We start from the raw sequence: 21,534 nt of genomic DNA on the forward strand, positions 1-21,534 counted from the left end.
ATCTAATTAGTTACTTTGGTATGAGATATCTCAGATTGTAGGTGGGTTTTTTTTTTACACGGTCATATTTCACTATGTTCGTTGCATTTTGGTTGTGTTTCGGTTGATTGTAAAATATGTTGTCAATATTTAGTGTTTTATACTTCATAGTTAATATTGTACATTCTTTATTTTCATGTACATTCTGGGTGTCTCATTCAGTAAAAAAATGTCAAACTCCATTCCGTTTTTCAAGGCGGTCTGTCATAACGTTTTTAGCTTTCGATCATTATTGTGAGGTTTTGTATTAGGGTTCCTAAAAATAGATATACCGGTCCCAAGACACATTTTTTTAAAATCTAAATCTGGCCCCCCCCAGTCAAATAATTGCCCAGGCCTGTGTTAGTACATAGCTTTAGGGACATACATGGGACACATTTTCTGGCATAAAATACGTGGTTTTTTTTATAACATGGAATTAAGTCTACACTGTAGTCTGTGTTCCCATTATATTGGTGTTATTTTTAAATTTATCAGAAGATTACATAAATAATAAACCAAATTACAGGATGTTATTCATGTCATTTGCAGAAAATAGCAGGCTGATTAACCGATTAAAGTACAACACAACCCCGAAGGGAATAAGCGGTTTAATTGATTGATTGATTGAAACTTTTATTAGTAGATTGCACAGTACATATTCCGTACAATTGACCACTAAATGGTAACACCCCAATAAGTTTTTCAACTTGTTTAAGTCGGGGTCCACGTTAATCAATTCATGGTATAAATATATACTGATGTAGTAAATGGATGGATGGATGGACGTCATGTACGGATGATCAAAAGCATTTATTTGGGTAGGAATGTCACATGTTACATCAACAGTCATACTTGCCAACCCTCCCGTTTTTAGCGGGAGACTCCCGGTATTCAGCGCCTCTCCCGATAACCTCCCGGCAGAAATGTTCTCCCGACAAACTCCCGGTATTCAGCCGGAGCTGGAGGCCACGCCCCTTCCAGCTCAATGCGGACCTGAGTGGGGACAGCCTGTTCTCACGTCCGCTTTCCCACGATATAAACAGCTTGCCTGCCCAATGACGTCATAACATCTACGGCTTCTAGAGAGTAGAGTGCACAACTGCCCACACAACAAGGAGACGAAGCAGAAGAACGAGGAAGTTACAGACATGGCGACGCCGTCGACGAGCAAGATGAAGAAATACGCTTGCAAGTTCCAAAACGAATGGAAACAAGAATTTCAGTTCATCCAGGACAGTTCGAAGGGGAAGGGGTATGTAATTATGTTGCCTGTACATTTAGTAGAACAGATTTCTCCATTGAACACGGTGGCCGAGTCATGAATGGAGGAGAAGTTAAACAGGACAATACTGCCATCTACTGGATAGCCCCCAGAACACTGAAATTCAAGTATTTATTTTATTTATATGTATAATAAAATAAATATATATATATATATATATATATATAGCTAGAATTCACTGAAAGTCAAGTATTTCATACATATATATATATATATATATATATATATATATATATATATATATATATATATGAAATACTTGAGTTGGTGAATTCTAGCTGTAAATATATTCCCCTATTAACCACGCCCTTAACTACACCCCCAACCACGCCCCCCACCCCCCACCTCCCGGTATCGGAGGTCTCAGGGTTGGCAAGTATGCATCAACATTTTTGACAATCAAGGATTGATCGTAATAATCCACATTTTGTATCATTGACATCGCTAATAACACGGATGTGCTGCCGCTGTCTGAACAAGGAGCAGAGCTCCGCCCCCGTGCGCGCTCCCGCGGCAGGGGATACAAAATATTTGAGGGATACAGATTTTCGCACTACACCGTACGTACCTGCCGTCAAAACTCTAAAGACCGACCGCACAGTTCCTGTCTTCACAATAAAAGCCCTGCTTCATCCTGCCTGCGCTAACAAAATAAGAGTCTAAAGAAACTGGCGTGCACAAGCTAGCAAGCTATGGAGTTTGCCGCCAATGTATTTCTTTTAAAGTGTATAAAAAGGAGTATGGAAGCTGGACAAATAAGATGGCAAAAACCAACCACTTTCATGTGGTATTGGACAGAAAGGAGGACTTTTTTTATCCTCCATTTAAAAAAGTTGATGTTATCCCAACTGTCTGATTCCAATCAATGCAAGTCATCAGAATCAGGTAATACACCAACTTATATTCTTGTCTTCATGAAAGAAAGGAATCTATATGTGCTAAACATGCTTGTATTATCATTAAACACCTTTAACTTGTTAACAAAAATGTATCTTTCATAAATAAATAAATATAAATTATATATATGAATGAGGTAGATCACCTCGACTTGGTCAATTGAAAAGTAGCTCGCCTGCAGAAAAAGGTGTGGGCACCCTTGGTTTAGATCGACAAAGTTCAATTTGGACTGACTAACAAACACAACAGCGATTCAAGGGGGACTAGATGATGTATTGTTTCCTTTACTTCTGCACGCAGGGTCGCTGGTTTTGGCGAGTTCGTCGGAACCGCGTCCTGGACAACTATCCCATGCCGATATCGGTCTTCTGGGGTGGTCTTCCGAGTGATATCGACGCCGCTTATGAACGCCACGATGGCAAATTTGTCTTCTTCAAAGGTATGTTCCCACCGTGATCGTCCTGACTTTCATCAGCATGGTCTGTCACGCTCGACCGATGCCTGCCTTTTTTTTTCTCGACGATCGACGGTGGCCGACAGAGACAAACGCACTGCAAAGTACAAAACACACACAAACCGCCAAAAGACGTGCAACTTCACAAAACGACAACATCCAGTGGAAATACGATGAAACATAAATTAGCTATGGCGGGCCAATTGGGACAAAATTAAACAAATAATGACTTAAATGTGTGGGCAGCACGGTGGAAGAGGGCTTAGTGCATGTGCCTCACAACACGAAGGTCCTGAGTTCAATCCCGGGCTCGGGATCTTTCTCTGTGGAGTTTGTATGTTCTCCCCGTGACTGTGTGGGTTCCCTCCGGGTACTCCGGGCTTCTCCCGCCTCCAAAGACATGCACCTGGGGATAGGTTGATTGGCAACACTAAATGGTCCCTAGTGTGTGAATGTGAGTGTGAATGTTGTCTGTCTATCTGTGTTGGCCCTGCGATGAGGGGGCGACTTGTCCAGGGTGTACCCCGCCTCCCGCCCGAATGCAGCTGAGATAGGCTCCAGCACCCTCTGCGAACCCGAAAGGGACAACCGGTAGAAAATGGATGGATGGGTGGACTTAAATGTGTCATTCATTTATTTTAATTACATACATGTGTATTAAGTGTCTCATTAATGTATTTGATGTAAAATGATTAGTGCTTTTCTCTGTTTACATAGTGAAACCCATGGTCTGAGTTACATTTAAACTAGGAGCAGGTGGGTAAAGTGCCTTGCCCAAGGACACACCGACAGTGACTGGGATGGCGGAAACGGGGTACGAAATATAGGAAAAAACACACACTCTCCAAAAAAACGTAATAAAACAAAAATAAAGAGGTGCACGGCAAAAAGTGTACGTAAAGAAAAAGCAAGACCAGCAACACTTGTGTCCTTCTAATAATTTTAATATAAACTGCGCTACAAAACACAGACCGGTTTCGACAAAGTCTTCGTCTGTGTGCAATTTCCAACAGGAAGTGAAGCGCTTAAATAGTCACAGCTGTGGTCAATCAATTGATATATTAAATCAAGAACAACTTCAAAAATGAAAGTGCACGAATAATAGACAAAATAAAAACTTTTACAAAATAAATCAAAACTCAGTACAGTATCATAGGAAAATTAAAGCTGCAAGCAGCGATGGACGGGACCGACTTTGAGGGGTCATAAAATCTAAACCGAAGCAGTAATTAAAACTCTTTCATCAACTTTTATTCAGAAGGGTTCAACCTCTCTCCTGTGCTAATTTGAAGCCGACACGACAAACGCGCTCAGAGGAGATAATGTTTGAAAAAAAGTGACTGTTTTTACTCAACTTTTGTTTTGAAGGGGGAATTGCAAACTTCCTGTTGATTTTTTCTGGGGGTTGTGAGTGAATGAAATCTAGGTCTAAGTGAGACCTACATAGAGGTTTTTGTTTCATGTCTCTATGACATTCCTACTGGGAGTTACAGGCAGTTTTGTCTGTGTTTTCTTCCTAGGGGGCGCTAGAGTGTAATTTTGAGTTTTGGTTTTTTGATTAGATCGCAATTTTCACCAGTCCTGATGTGTGTGTCCAATTTGGTGAGTTTTGAAGCATGTTAAGGGGGTCAAATTACAGCTCAAAGAGGCGGCGGTATAATAATAAAACGCTAGAAATACAATAGGGTCCTCTGTCCCAAAACGACTCGGTCCCTAATAAATAAAGCAATAAAAAAAACATAATTAGGATAAATAAATAAAAATCGAACCGACAACCCTCAAGTTGCTGGCACGTCCGCTCTACTAACCGAGCCACATCACTTCATTAAAGGCCTACTGAAATGAATTTTTTTTATTTAAACGGGGATAGCAGATCTATTCTATGTGTCATACTTGATCATTTCGCGATATTGCCATATTTTTGCTGAAAGGATTTAGTATAGAACGACGATAAAGATTGCAACTTTTGGTATCTGATAAAAAAAAAAGGCTTGCACCTACCGGAAGTAGCGTGACGTAGTCAGTTGAACATATACGCAAAGTTCCCTATTGTTTACAATGATGGCCGCATGAAGTGAGAGAGATTCGGACCGAGAAAGCGACAATTTCCCCATTAATTTGAGCGAGGATGAAAGATTTGTGGATGAGTAAAGTGCAAGTGAAGGACTAGTGGGGAGTTGAAGCTATTCAGATAGGGAAGATGCTGTGAGAGCCGGGGGTGACCTGATATTCAACTGGGAATGACTACAACAGTAAATAAACACAAGACATATATATACTCTATTAGCCACAACACAACCAGGCTTATATTTAATATGCCACAAATTAATCCTGCATAAAAACACCTCAGTGTTTGTTATGCTAGCTCCTAGCTCCTCTGCTAGCTCCTAGCTCCATAGAACACGCCAATACAATTCAAACACCTGATCAACACACACAATCACTCATCCCAAAAGACCGTTTACCTAACCCAAGGTTCATAAAGCTTATATATTTTTAAAAAGTTACGTACGTGACGCGCACATACGGTCAAGTTATCGAATGTTTAGCAGCAAAGGCTGCATACTCACGGTACCTGATATTCAGCTGGGAATGACTACAACAGTAAATAAACACAAGACATATATATACTCTATTAGCCACAACACAACCAGGCTTATATTTAATATGCCACAAATTAATCCTGCATAATAACACCTGCGTGTTTGTTATGCTAGCTCCTAGCTCCTCTGCTAGCTCCTAGCTCCATAGAACACGCCAATACAATTCAAACACCTGATCAACACACACAATCACTCAGCCCAAAAGACCGTTCACCTAACCCAAGGTTCATAAAGCTTATATATTTTTAAAAAGTTACGTACGTGACGCGCGCGCACGTACGGTACGGTACGTGTTATGCTAACTCCTAGCTCCTCTGCTAGCTCCTAGCTCCATAGAACACGCCAATACAATTCAAACACATGATCAACACACACAATCACTCAGCCCAAAAGACCGTTCACCTAACCCAAGGTTCATAAAGCTTATATATTTTAAAAAAGTTACGTACATACGCAAAAAAAAGCCAAAGCTGCATACTCACAGTAGCACGTCTGCGTCTTTGTCATCCAAATCAAAGTAATCCTGGTAAGAGTCTGTGTTGTCCCAGTTCTCTACAGGCGTCTGTGTATCCAAGTCAAAAGCCCTCCTGGTTAGAGTCTCTGTTATCCGAGTTCTTCCATCTTGACTGCATCTTTCGGGAATGTAAACAAAGAAGCGCCGGCTGTGTACTGTTGTGGCTGACTACGTTCGAAAAATACGTCCATTTCGCACCGACAACTTTCTTCTTTGCTTGCTCGGCTTCCTTCTCCATAATGCAATGAACATGATTGCAACAGATTCACGAACACAGATGTCCAGAATACTGTGGAATTATGAAATGAAAACAGAGCTTTTTCGTATTGGCTTCAATGTGGAAGGCATACCGTGTTCGCCGGGCTACGTCACGCGCATACGTCATCCTCAGAGGCGTTTCGAACCGGAAGTTTAGCGGCAAATTTAAAATGTCACTTTATAAGTTAACCCGGCCGTATTGGCATGTGTTATAATGTTAAGATTTCATCATTGATATATAAACTATCAGACTGCGTGGTCGGTAGTAGTGGGTTTCAGTAGGCCTTTAAGTATCGACTTCATTATTTCATTCATGATTTCATGATTTAATTGTTAGATTTTTTTTTTCATGGATTAATGACACATATAAGTAATTATTCAAACATTATGTTCAATTCTGTTCCATTTGGCCCTCCATAGTTAGCATGTTACTAGGACGTAAGCCCGACCAGTGGCGTCAGGTCTGGGAGGGGTTTACAAATACCGTATTTTTCTGACTATAAGTCGCAGTTTTTTTCATAGTTTGGCCGGGGGTGCGACTTATACTCAGGAGCGACTTATGTGTGAAATTATTAACACATTACCGTAAAATATCAAATAATATTATTTATCTCATTCTTGTAAGAGACTAGACGTATAAGATTTCATGGGATTTAGCGATTAGGAGTGACAGATTGTTTGGTAAACGTATAGCATGTTCTATATGTTATAGTTATTTGAATGACTCTTACCATAATATGTTACGTTAACATACCAGGCACGTTCTCAGTTGGTTATTTATGCCTCATATAACGTACACTTATTCAGCCTGTTGTTCACTATTCTTTATTTATTTTAAATTGCCTTTCAAATGTCTATTCTTGGTGTTGGCTTTTATCAAATACATTTCCCCCAAAAATGCGACTTATACTCCAGTGCGACTTATATGTGTTTTTTTCCTTCTTTATTATGCATTTTCGGCCGGTGCGACTTATACTCCGGAGCGACTTATACTCTTATACTCCGAAAAATACGGTACATAAGAAAGATGGCATACTGAAAAGGTGTTTTTGTACTTCTTTATAGCAATATCATAAAGCTACCAATTTAAAGGCCTACTAAAACCCACTACTACCGACCACGCAGTCTGATAGTTTATACATCAATGATGAAATCTTAACATTGCAACACATGCCGATACGGCCGGGTTAACTTATAAAGTGCAATTTTAAATTTCCCCCTAAACTTCCGGTTGAAAACGTCTATGTATGATGACGTATGCGAGTTACGTCGCTAGTTAAACGGAAGTATTGGTACACCTTTGAATCCAATACAAAAAAGCTCTGTTTTCATCTCAAAATTCCACAGTATTCTGGACATCTGTGTTGGTGAATCTTTTGCAATTTGTTTAATGAACAATGAAGACTGCAAAGAAGAAAGTTGTAGGTGGGATCGGTGTATTAGCGGCTGGCTGTAGCAACACAACCAGGAGGACTTTGACTTGGATAGCAGACGCGCTAGCCGACGCTAGCCGCCGACCGCACGGATGATCGGGTGAAGTCCTTCGTCCTTCCGTCGATCGCTGGAACGCAGGTGAGCACGGGTGTTGATGAGCAGATGATGGCTGGCTGGCGTAGGTGGAGCGCTAATGTTTTTATCATAGCTCTGTGAGGTCCCGTTGCTAAGTTAGCTTCAATGGCGTCGTTAGCAACAGCATTGTTAATCTTCGCCAAGCTGGAAAGCATTAACCGTGTAGTTACATGTCCAGGGTTTAATAGTATTGTTGATTTTTTGTCTATTTTTCCAGTCAGGGGTTTATTTATTTTGTTTATATCTGCATTTGAGCCCGATGCTATCACGTTAGCTCCGTAGCTAAAGTGTTTCGCCGATGTATTGTCGTGGAGATAAAAGTCACTGTGAATGTCCATTTCGCGTTCTCGACTCTCATTTTCAAGAGGATATAGTATCCGAGGTGGTTTAAAATACAAATCCGTGATCCACAATAGAAAAAGGAGAAAGTGTGGAATCCAATGAACCCTTGTACCTAAGTTACGGTCAGAGCGAAAAAAGATACGTCCTGCACTGCACTATAGTCCTTCACTCTCACTTTCCTCATCCACAAATCTTTCATCCTCGCTCAAATTAATGGGGTAATCATCGCTTTCTTGGTCCGAATCGCTCTCGCTGCTGGTGTAAACAATGGGGAAATGTGAGGAGCTCTTCAACCTGTGACGTCACGCTACTTCCGGTACAGGCAAGGCTTTTTTTTTATCAGCAACCAAAAGTTGCGAACTTTATCGTCGTTGTTCTATACTAAATCCTTTCAGCAAAAATATGGCAATACCGCGAAATGATCAAGTATGACACATAGAATGGATCTGCTATCCCCGTTTAAATAAAAATATTTCATTTCAGTAGGCCTTTTAATGAGTTGTTTTCCCCATATTACATGTGTTTTGGGGGTTTGTGTGTGTTTGCCCCCTGTCAACCCCTGTAAAAAACTGAACAGCTCAGCTCGACCACAAATTCAAATCGTGTGTTGAGATTTGAGAGGGTCAAACTCAAAGGAAACAGTGCAAAGTCAGCATGTTTCTCTTGCCAACTCGGAATTCAACACAGCTCTCCACATGCTTTCCTGTATGTGGACGTTGGGGACGCTTCATAACCTACTTTTATTGTAACAAGACATAAGCACTGACCTTAAAGTGAGGGGACAGCTGTTTCCAACAGCTGGTTCACTTTAATTGGCCTTTTTCTGAACAAATCAGTTCTTTACCTTCTGACAATACGGCAGTGAAAAGAAACAGAACATTTGACTGTGACCGCATTTGTGTGCGTGTGCGTGTGCGTGTGCGTGTGTGTGTGTGTGTGTTGCCAGTTCAATGGATGTCATAAATGACGTCTACTGCCTGGCAGCTGTTGCTGCTGGCCCAACAGTCCAGAACCCCAAAACTCCTCCAGAGAGAGAAATAACTGATTGCATCATCCTTCAATCCATGCTCCAGATGTGAACAGCTTTCACTTTTAATCAGGCTCAAATATTTTCTAAGAAAAATGTTGCAAAGTCAATGTGATGGAGGAAGCATATGTCTAAAATATTCAACCAATAGTGTTGGAACGCTCCAGTTTCAAGTAAATACAGGGCCAGTATTGAAGCTAAATGATACTTTTTACTGGAGATGTCTGATAATATCGGCCTGCCAATATTATCTATCGTTTTTTTTATTATCGGTATCTGGTTTTTTTTGTATTTATTTTTTATTAAATCAACATAAAAAACACAAGATACACTTACAATTAGTGCACCAACCCAAAAAACCTCCCTCCCCCATTTACACTCATTCACACAAAAGGGTTGTTTCTTTCTGTTATTAATATTCTGGTTCCTACATTATATATCAATATATATCAATACAGTCTGCAAGGGATACAGTCCGTAAGCACACATGATTGTGCGTGCTGCTGGTCCACTAATAGTACTAACCTTTAACAGTTAATTTTACTCATTTTCATTAATTACTAGTTTCTATGTAACTGTTTTTATATTGTTTTACTTTCTTTTTTATTCAAGAAAATGTTTTTAATTTATTTATCTTTTATTCTATTAATCTTTTTAAAATGGACCTTATCTTCACCATACCTGGTTGTCCAAATTAGGCATAATGTGTTAATTCCACGACTGCATATATCGGTATCGGTAATTAAGAGTAGGACAATATCGAAATATCGGATATCGGCAAAAAAGCCATTATCGGACATCCCTACTTTTTACTTCACATTTTTCAAGATCCTTGATTGGTTTTGTGGTTTTGCCTTTAATTTCTTGGTCATGATAATAATTCAAATTTTGTGGACAATTTACATCTCGCTCATAAACACATAACGCACTTCGGGCCTCATTTACTAATATCCAAAAACCACACGCTAAATAGCGTGTGCAAACAATAAAATTGTGTGTACTATTAGTGGAGCGTGTTGTGCGTGATCTACCAAGACAATTGAAAATTGGCTCAGTCCGCATTGGTACTTAGCCACATACGTAGGTTGAGTTGAGTTTGAGTTTATTTCGAACATGCAAAACATCACAATTTCCAGTTTTTCTTTTCAACATGTTTATTTAATCCTACCCCTTTTCTTTTACATAACAGTTGCTAAAACTTTTGTTCACTTCCTGTTCTCAATTTATTCACAATACACTCCATAAGTAATCACAATAAAAATAAATAAATAATAATTGGTGAAGTAAGTTATATTTCATATGATGAGAGAAGTAAGATTATTTTGAGAATGAAAGAATGGATGGATGAAATACATTCAGAATGTATTTGGTTCTTCTTCTTTGTACTTTGTAAACACTTTAAGTTTGAAGAGTTTCTTGAAGTGTATCATTTTAGTACATTGTTTGATTGCTTTGCTTAATCCATTCCATAATTTAATTCCACATACAGATATACTGAAGGTCTTAAGTGTTGTACGTGCGTACAAATGTTTTAAATGACATTAAGGTACCTACACTCCCACATAAATACACAAATACAGTACATACATACATACATCCACACGCACATTCACTGTACAAACATACATACCCACATACTGTACATATACAAGCACATATGCATATAATCACGTTTCATTAAACATATATTAACGTTGTTCCCCTAGAGCAGGGGTCGGCAAACCAAAAGGTTGAAAGAGCCATATTGGAACAAAAAATACAAAAAACAAATCTGTCTGGTGCCGCTAAAAATTAAAAGCCATATTACATACAGATAGTGTGTCATGGGATATAAATTGAATTAAGAGGACTTAAAGGAAACTAAATTACCTCAAATATAGCTACAAATGAGGCATAATGATGCCATATGTACATAGAGCTAGCCTAAATAGCATGTTAGCATCGATTAGCTTGCAGTCATGCACTGACCAAATATGCCCGATTAGCACTCCACACAAGTCAATAACATCAACAAAACTCACCTTTGTGCCTTCACGCACAACATTAAAAGTTTGGTGGACAAAATGAGACAGAAAAAGAAGTGGCATAAAACACGTCCTAGAAAGTCGGTGAAAGTTGTACATGTAAACAAACTAGGGTGAGTTCAAGGACCGCCAAAATTAGTAGGACAATACGGCGCTTGCCAAATACTTGAATCAGTGAAGCATGTTTAATATAAACAGTGTGATTTCTAACAATTAGGGAGGTTTGTGTCATGTTTGTCCTCCTACAGAAACCATATTAAAACCAAAAAAATTTTTTTTCCTCATCTTTTTCCATTTTTCATACATTTTTGAAAAAGCTCCAGAGAGCCACTAGGGCGGCGCTAAAGAGCCGCATGCGGCTCTAGAGCCGCGGGTTGCCGACCCCCGCCCTAGAGGAAACTGGGTAAAACACGGCACATTGACAAAGCTTAACCTATTTTACTATAACAATCTACAAGGTTAATACAGTTCGCTTATCTTTCTTCCCCTCCATTCATTGTTCTTTTGTATTTCAAGTTATTACATATACAGTACAGGCCAAAAGTTTGGACACACCTTCTCATTTCAATTTGTTTTCTTTATTTTCATGATTATTTACCTTGTAGATTGTCACTGAAGGCATCAAAACTATGACACCTGTGAAGTGAAAACCATTTCAGGTGACTACCTCTTGAAGCTCATGGAGAGAATGCCAAGAGTGTCCATAGCAGTAATCCGAGCAAAGGGTGGCTATTTTGAAGAAACTAGAATATAAAACATGTTTTTGGTTAGTTCATCTTTTTTTAAGTACACAACTCCACATGTGTTCATTCATAGTTTTGATGCCTTCAGTGACAATCTACAATGTAAATAGTCATGAAAATAAAGAACACGCATTGAATGAGTAGAAAGTGTCTCCAAACTTTTGGCCTGTACTGTACATCCACATGCACATTCACTGTACAAACATACATATACACATACATGCATATATAAGCACATATGCATACATACAGTCATGCATATAATCACGTTTCATCAAACATTTATTAACGTTGTTCCCCTAGGGGAAACTGGGTAAAAACACGGCACACTGACGACTTTAAAGGCCTACTGAAAGCCACTACTACCGACCACGCAGTCTGATAGTTTATATATCAATGATGAAATCTTAACATTGCAACACATGCCAATACGGCCGGGTTAACTTATAAAGCGCAATTTTAAATTTCCCGCTAAACTTCCGGTTGAAAATTCCTTTGGAGGATGACGTATGCGCGTGACGTAGCCAGTTTAACACAGGTATGGCTTCCCCATTGAAGCCAATACGAAATAGCTCTGTTTTCATCTCATTATTCCACAGTATTCTGGACATCTGTGTTGGTGAATCTGTTGCAATTTGTTCATTGCATTATGGAGAAAGAAGCTGAGCAAGCAAAGAAGAAAGTTGTCGGTGCGAAGCGGAGTATTTTGCGAGGGAAGTCAGCAACACAACACAGCCGGTGTTTCATTGTTTACATTCCCGAAAGATGCAGTCAAAATCGAAGAACTCGGACAACAGAGACTCTTACCAGGAGGACTTTGATTTGGATACACAGACGCAGACGCGATACCGTGAGTACACAGCTGCGCTTCCAAACATTTGATTGCTTGCTATTACTAGCTCGAGCTAGGAGCTAGCATAGCAAACACCTAGGTGTTTGCTATGCGGGATTAATTTGTGGCATATTAAATATAAGCCTGGTTGTGTTGTGGCTAATAGAGTATATATATGTCTTGTGTTTAATTACTGTTGTAGTCATTCCCAGCTGAATATCAGGTCCCACCCGCGCACTTCCAAACATTTGATTGCTTGCCCGTACGTGCGTGTCATGTACGTAACTTTGGTTAAATATATAAGCTTTATGAACCTTGGGTTAGGTGAACGGTCCTTTGGGCTGAGTGAGTGTGTGTGTTGTGCAGGTGTTTGAATTGTATTGGCGGGTTATATAGACGGGATCCCATCCATATAATCCGCTCGAGCTATAACTAGCTCGAGCTAGTAGGTAGGAGCTAGGAGCTAGCATAACAAACACCTAGGTGTTTTTATGCGGGATTAATTTGTGGCATATTAAATATAAGCCTGGTTGTGTTGTGGCTAATAGAGTATATATATGTCTTGTGTTTATTTACTGTTGTAGTCATTCCCAGCTGAATATCAGGTCACCCCCGCCTCTCACAGCATCTTCCCTATCTGAATCGCTTTCATTCCCCACTAGTCCTTCACTTGCACTTTCCTCATCCACAAATCTTTCATCCTCGCTCAAATTAATGGGGAAATTGTCGCTTTCTCGGTCCGAATGTCTCTCACTTCTGGCGGCCATCATTGTAAACAATAGAGAACTTTGCGGAAATGTTCACCCGACTATGTCACGCTACTTCCGGTAGGGGCAAGGCTTTTTTTTGTCATATACCAAAAGTTGCGATCTTTATCGTCGTTGTTCTATACTAAATCCTTTCAGCAAAAATATGGCAATATCGCGAAATGATCAAGTATGACACATAGAATAGATCTGCTATCCCCGTTTAAATAAAAAAAATTCATTTCAGTAGGCCTTTAACCTATGATTACTATAACAATCTACAAGGTTAATACAGTTTGCTTCTCTTTTTTCTCCATTTATCTACTTTCTTTTGTAATTCAAGTTATCATGACATATATGTATTGTTGCATTTGCATTACATGTGTATCCTATAAAAGTTATCCCATTAAGTACCTGTTTGTATAGTTTTATTAATACATAACTGTTGTTTCTAAAAGAACTACATGTTTACAGGTAAACTAGCTAGCTGGTGAAGCTTCCATTCATTCAGCTAAGAGTAAGCTAGCATCTTTACACCAGAACTATGCAGTGAACATTATTACATTAAAAATAAATAAAAAAATTACAGGAATTTAATGAGGTCTGACTCGTCTCTGGCTCTTCTTTTATTCCAGTAATTACAATGTCCGCCGGTGTTAGTTTGTGACGAGCCAGAATACTACTGTTTAATACTCCGGTTACGGTTCTTAGAATGCTGTTCTGTTGCCCAAACCTCGAGCTGTTGGAAATACGGCATGCACTTTCGACCAACTCCACTCCTGCACATGTCTACTTTGTTGTCCATGTAGTCTTCTTTCAATTTTTCGATTTTGTTATGAATTTGGTCGAAGGACCAAAAACAGCCTAAAGCAGCCATCTCTGTCTCGATTCCCTCCGAAATAGGGCACGTTCTCGTCGAGGTTTCAGATTTGTGCCAAAGAAACAATTTGTCACGTCCGACGTCCAAGATTCACTGGTGTGCTCCATTAGGCCCTTATCCACCAAAAGCTCAGGAACTTTTAGTTCCTGGAACCTCTAGTTCCTGGTACAAGGTTCCTGTAGAAGAGAAGTACAGAGCGCCAATAAACCTTAAAGGCCCCGCCTTTGCGTGCCGGCCCGGTCACATAATATCTACGGCTTTTCACATTCCCCAATGAATGCAATGCATACTTGGTCAACAGCCATACAGGTCACACTGAGGGTGACCGTATATACAACTTTAACACTGTTACAAATATGCGCCACACTGTGAACCCACACCAAACAAGAATGACAAACACATTTGGGGAGAACATCCGCACCGTAACACAACATAAACACAACAGAACAAATACCCAGAACCCTTTGCAGCATTAACTCTTCTGGGACGCTACAATATACACCCCCGCTACCCCCCCCCACACACACACACCTCAACCCCGCCCACCTCAACTGCCTCATAGTCTCTCTCAGGGAGAGCCAAATTCCAAGCTGCTGTTTTGAGGCATGTTGAAAAAAAATAATGCACTTTGTGACTTCAATAATAAATATGGCAGTGCCTTGTTGGCATTTTTTTTCCATAACTTGAGTTGATTTATTTTGGAAAACCTTGTTACATTGTTTAATTTCATCCAGCGGGGCATCACAACAAAATTAGGCATAATAATGTGTTAATTCCACGACTGTATATATCGGTATCGGTTGATATCGGTATCGGTAATTGAGAGTTGGACAATATCGGATATCGGCAAAAAAGCCATTATCGGACTTTCCTAATAAAAAGTAAGTAAATGAAATACAAAGCAATAATATCCAAAAGATATGACTTAAAAAAATAAAGTTGTTCATAAAAAGTCAGGCTTTTGTCCACAATGTCCAACAGTCAGAAAGTCGTCCTCTCGGTAAATGATGAATTCACGAAGGTCAGGCGATTGACTACAATGAACCCTAACTAACCCTAACCCTCCATCTTCTTGAATGACACGATGCATTAATATTGTCCTTGTAGATCACACGTGTCAAACTCAAGGCCCGGGGGCCAGATGTGGCCCAACACTTCATTTTATTTGCCCCTCGAAAGCCTAAAAATAATATGTATCAATAAAGTACTGTAACTTTTCTTACGAAATGTATTCTTTCTTTCTAGTTTGGGAGAGAAAAAATACGTACTTCATGTAATCGCTGATTATGTTAACTTACATATTGTCTAGTTATGCAAAATATATGATCAAACGTTCAAACCATTTGTTAATCAAAATAAATACTAATAATAATGATTTCAAAGCAAGTTACCCATCAAAGTGTGCAATGTAAAAGTAGCAATAGATTTCATGGTAAAGTTGGGAAATGTACTGTTTTTTACAGCATTTTTCTCGAACTGAAAAAAAAACAGTACTTTTTTTACTGTAATAAACTGTGGTGCTGATTTGGCATTTACAGTAATACACCAAAAAATCTACAGTTCATTTGTGGTAAAAAAAAAAAGGCATTTTTTTTACTTACAGTTTTTTTTTAAAAAGTACATTTTACGGTAAAATTCTGGCAACTGAGCTGCCTTTTTTTAACCATAAAAACAGCAGTACTGTTTTTCCATTTACAGCAGGGGTGTCAAACGTGCGGGCCGGATGAGGCCCGCAAACATGTTTTATCCGGCCCGCGGGATGAGTTTGCTAAGTATAAAAATGAGCCAAAATTTTGGAATGAAAGAAACTGCTGTTTTAAATGTGTCCACTAGATGTCGCAACAGCAATTCTTTGTATCTTTGTAGATGATGCTACATTTGTAAAAAAAAAAACAACCACATGTTAGTGCCCCAGTCGAGGAAAATGAGCAAAATACATAAATAACATCCTGTAATTTGATTTTGGAATTATTTTTTTATCTTGATAGATTGAAAATGAACACCAATGAGTTGACTGATGAACATTATCACATAGTTTATTCAGAAAGTATAAATAACGACAAATAAAGGTAAAATACTATTATTCGCAACATGTAAGTGTAAAAAAAAAAACAACCCAACAACATTATGATTTGTACATTTTCAGAATGTGATTGCTCTATTTTTAAACAAAGAAAACAATCTGAAGTTGTCTTCATTTTTAAGTTATCGTGCCGTGATTTTACCAGTCCACACTTGAGAGTAGATTTATCCCCATGTGGCTCCCGATCTAAAATGAATTTGACACCCCTCATTTACAGTAATATACACAACATTTTGAGGTGAAATTATTGCTAGTTACCTTTTTTTTAATTTATTTTAGTTTAAAAAATATCTACTAATAAAATGCATTAAAAAAATGGTGTAATAATAGTATTCACTGTTAGAAGCGGCCCTCTGGGGCAAAAAATAACTGCGATGAGGCCCTCAGTGAAAAGGACTTTGACACCTCTGTTGTAGATGATCGATACTGGATCTTCAGGGAAGCGGATTTACTTCCAGGATACCCACAACCCATTGGGCAATATGGCCAAGGAGTTCCCGCACACAGCATCGACACAGCAATCTGGTGGGAGCCAAACGGACACACCTACTTTTTCTCCGACGACAGGTGTCAGGCACTCGCACGCACTAACTACTCCACGCACGATGACATAATGAAACTAATGTTTGCTCTCTGTGCGCAGGTACTGGCGATACAACGAGGAGACCCGCAAGGCAGATCGAGACTTCCCAAAACCAATCGGCAGATGGGGCAAGATCCCTCACTCGCCCAAAGGAGCCTTCCTCAGTGATGATGGCGGTAAAGGATCACTTCAACTCTGTCATTGTCAATACGTGCAGCTTCAATTCATGGTAGTCCGGAATATAATTTCACATTAGACCGGTGGAATTATTGTGTGGAAGACATACAATATACTTGGAGGAAAATAGTTGTACACTAAGTATAAATAATACTGTATTTTTCGGACTAGAAGGCGCACTTAAAATCTTTTCATATTCTCAACACTCGACAGTGCGCCTTATAACCCGGTGCGCCTAATGTACGGAATAATTCTGGTTGTGCTTACCGACCTCGAAGCTATTTTATTTGGAACATGGTGAAATGATGATAATAATAATAATACCTGGGATTTTATATAGCGCTTTTCTAAGTACCCAAAGTCGCTTTACATGTTAAAAACCCATCATTCATTCACACCTGGTGGTGGTAAGCTACTTTCGTAGCCACAGCTGCCCTGGGGTAGACTGACGGAATAGGCTCCGGTAGATTTATGCTGCTTTAACATCTGCTGACTGAAGCCTTGCTTTTGAAGAATCCTCCATCAAGTCTTTTATTGGGCGCCAAACAATCATCCGTGCCACACCCACTTCAAGTCCATAAGTGTGGCCACACTACAACATACTTGCCAACCCTCCCGTTTTTAGCGGGAGAGTCCCGTTATTCAGCGCCTCTCCCGACAACCTCCCGGCAGAGATTTTCTCCCGACAAACTCCCGGTATTCAGCCGGAGCTGGAGGCCACGCCCCCTCCAGCTCAATGCGGACCTGAGTGGGGACAGCCTGTTCTCACGTCCGCTTTCCCAGCAGCTTGCCTGCCCAATGACGTCATAACATCTACGGCTTTTAGAGAGTAGAGTGCACAACAAGGAGAGAGAGTTCTCGGTTTCTTATGTGGGTTTATTGTTAGGCAGTTTCATTAACGTCCTCCCAGCGCGGTAACAACACACAACAACAGCAGTCACGTTTAGTCTACCGTAAAGCAGTTCGTCTGCCGTAAACAGCAATGTTGTGACACTCTTAAACAGGACAATACTGCCACCTACTGGATAGCCTGCAGAACACTGAAATTAAAGTATGTCTTTTATTTATATGTATAATAAAATAAAAAAATTTAAAAAATATATATATATAGCTAGAATTCACTGAAAGTCAAGTGTTTCATACATATATATATATATATATATATATATATATATATATATATATATATATATATATATATATATATATATATATATATATATATATATATATATATATATATATATATATATATATATATATATATAATATGAAATACTTGAATTGGTGAATTCTAGCTGTAAATATACTCTCCTCTTAACCACGCCCCCACCCCAAACACGCCCCCCACCTCCCGATATTGGAGGTCTCAAGGTTGGCAAGTATGCACTACAAAAACTGAAATCTAAGGAAGATGAAATATCTCAAATAAGGGGAATATTTTTTTCTGTCTGATAAGATAATTCTTCTCACTAAGCAGATTTTGTGTTCGAGTCTTTTACTTGTTTTAAGGGTTTTGGTCCTAAATGATCTCAGTAAGATATTCCAGCTTGTTGCTGAGATTTGATGACCTATATTGAGTAAAACATGCTTGAAACTAGAATATCAAGTGTTGCAAAGCTGTGTCATCAACACTCACGAGTATAAAACTACTTTTTTTAAAGTAATCATTTCTTATTTCAAGCATGAAAAAAAACAAATCATGATTTTGACACAATTGTGCCTCATAATTAAGACAGATGACAGCCAAATGGACTTTGCGGTTTTATTTTCAATGAAACAATAGAAAATACGTACTTATATAGTAGTACAGTTGGCACAGTACAGCAAACTGACAGTTAATATTTAAACATTTGTCATTTCAAACCATTTTGAACAGAAATAGTTCATGCACATTCAGATAAACTCCTCAAAATTACAATTAAAAAAATGTTGGCCGGGGGCCGGGCTGTATATATGCGCACTAATTGACTGAAAGAGCACGCACTTGGCGCGATGATGTCATGTTATCCATGGAAAAATGCATTTTTAGACAATATGATTTGCCTGAGCGGCTAGGAGACCCCGAGAGTAACAAGCGGTTGCCTTGTTGCCTTTCCATTAAGAAAATAAACTAGTTTTTAGTGTAAATTTGCTGGTTTCAAGAAATGTAATGCCGAGCGCATATCATTATGTCAAGATAATGGCACTAGCGTTTACTTAATTTAAGAATATTTTTCAACATATTGAGCAATAAGGTCTCTTTTTTTCTACCAACAAAAGTACAGTTATTAGTGAGAATATACTTATTTTAAGGTATTTTTGGGTTCATTGAGGTTAGCTAATTTTACTTGTTTTGGAAAGTCTTGACAAGCCACATTTTCTTGTTCTATTGGCAGATAATTTTGCTTAGTTCAAATAAAATACCCCTCATTTTGTTTTGTTTTTTTCTTGTGCCATCAGTGAGTGAATGTGTGTGTGAATGGGTGAATGTGGAAATACTGTCAAAGTGCTTTGAGTACTTTGAAGGTAGAAAAGCGCTATACAAGTACCGGTATAACCTATTTATCATTATTATTTGTTTTTGAACACTGACTTTTTGCAGGGCAGGAGCTGGCAGTCACACAAGAGATACATGTGGACTGCAATATGATGGCAGTCACACATAAGAGATCCGTGTAGAGTGCAATATGATGGCAGTCACACATAAGAGATGCATGTAGACTGCAATATGACTCAAGTAAACAACACCAAAATTGTATATGCTCCATTGAAAATATATTGTATATGCTCCATTGAAAATATAGAACATTATACACGCGCTCAAAAATCTATCAAAATGTTTTAGTACAACTTTGGTAAGCTATGAAGCCTCACCGCTTGATGGATTGTACTGTGCTTCAACATACCAGTATTATTATGGTGTGTGTATAAGGTAAGACATATTATCTGGCGTTTTGTTTCACAATATTATGCAAAAGCAACTTTTCTTGCCTTCTGGTACCTGCTGATCTGTATTTGGGATCTGCATAAGTCCTGAAAATTTGCACGCCTCCGCCTTTGCAGTCCATGATGACGCCGTAGTCGATAAGCTTCTTCTTTTTCTCTATCTTCTTGTTCTGGGACATTCATCCTCCGCTGTTGCCATTTCTAATATAAAGTAGTGTAAAGTTCTTACTTATATCTGTCAGTAAACTCGCCATGAAAGCGCTAAAACAAACCGGTGTAGTGAGTTTACATTATTCACCCATTATTAGAGAGTTCCGGTCGGATTGTTTTTCACGGGACACACTTCCGGCGTTATTGCACTAGTGAGCCACGGATGAGGAGATGCTGCTCTGTTATTAATTGAAGTAAAGTCTGAATGTCATTAAAACAGTTAGCTCCATCTTTAGACACTTCTTCCACTCCCGTCCTTGCACGCTACACCGCTACAACAAAGATGACGGAGAAATATTATTGTTATTGTAGTCTAGACGTCCAACCAAATGACCACGTCAGCTCTGTTAGGTCAAAGTATAAAATATCAAATAATTGATAAGGATTGATAAAAATGGAGGACATTTATCGTAATATTTGCCTTCAATTCAAAATGTATTTTACTTTAATCTCACATTTTCTTTGTCTCCGGCCAAGTAAATGTGCAAGCAATGCTTAGTTTCAATATCAGTGATGTTGACAAGCACTTTTGTCCACAGCTGCTTTTGTTGACGTCAATCAGCCAGTCCAAGGAGTGTGAAGGGTTCCACTGTAATGACTTCAATGACCGCATTAAACTAGAATGGGACTTAACAGTAGAGTGCAGAATAAATGTGTGCGTAGTATTTGTGATTTTATCAGCGAGCAGGCTACTTACTGCTTCATGAAGGACGACAAACATATGTTAATGGGTTCTTTTTGGTCTTTGGTTTTACATTTTAAGTGTAATCCTGCTAACTACTCTGTCAAAATGATTGCTGGGGAGAAGATGAAAGCAGTCAAATTAATAGTGGCCTAAAACTTTTACGTAGTATTGAATATTCACTTTTTTTAGAACACTGTGTGCAAACTTCCAGAATAATATGCCACTTTAATACCTTTTTGTACATTAAAGATGCTAAAACAATCCAATGTACTATAGGTCAATTTATGTTTAACAGACATCCACATCTTAGCTTTGTGTTATAGCCAATGTTAAGCAAATTCCTTTTAAAAAGTAATTATAGTTACTTTCCCAAAAAAAGTATTTGAATTATTACTGCTTCGGTTGCTTGTTGTCCGCAAATGCGATATTCACTTCACTGAATTGTTGTTCATTATTCCCACGTAGTAGTAGTAGTACTATGTACTTTACAGGCCAAAAGTTTGGACACACCTTCTCTTCATTCAATGCATTTTCTTTATTTTCATGACTATTTACATTGTAGATTGTCACTGAAGGCATCACAGCTCTGAATGAACACATGTGCAGTTATGTACTTAACAAAAAAAGGTGAAATAACTGAAAACCTGTTTTAAAAGTTAAAGTGCCATTGATAGTC

At 38.8% G+C, this 21,534-nt stretch overlaps 1 protein-coding gene across 1 annotated transcript in view; it reads left to right on the forward strand.

The window, feature by feature from the left end:
- LOC133641941 (matrix metalloproteinase-15-like) overlaps positions 1 to 21,534 on the forward strand; it is a 53,514-nt gene that overhangs the window by 26,473 nt on the left and 5,507 nt on the right. Inside the window, exons 7-9 of the mRNA XM_062036083.1 lie at positions 2,501 to 2,639; positions 16,692 to 16,842; positions 16,919 to 17,034. Coding sequence (XP_061892067.1) covers positions 2,501 to 2,639; positions 16,692 to 16,842; positions 16,919 to 17,034 — 406 coding nt within the window. The remainder of the gene's footprint in view (positions 1 to 2,500; positions 2,640 to 16,691; positions 16,843 to 16,918; positions 17,035 to 21,534) is intronic.

The sequence above is a fragment of the Entelurus aequoreus genome, linkage group LG24, assembly GCF_033978785.1.
Source record: "Entelurus aequoreus isolate RoL-2023_Sb linkage group LG24, RoL_Eaeq_v1.1, whole genome shotgun sequence".
NCBI lineage: Eukaryota > Metazoa > Chordata > Actinopteri > Syngnathiformes > Syngnathidae > Entelurus > Entelurus aequoreus.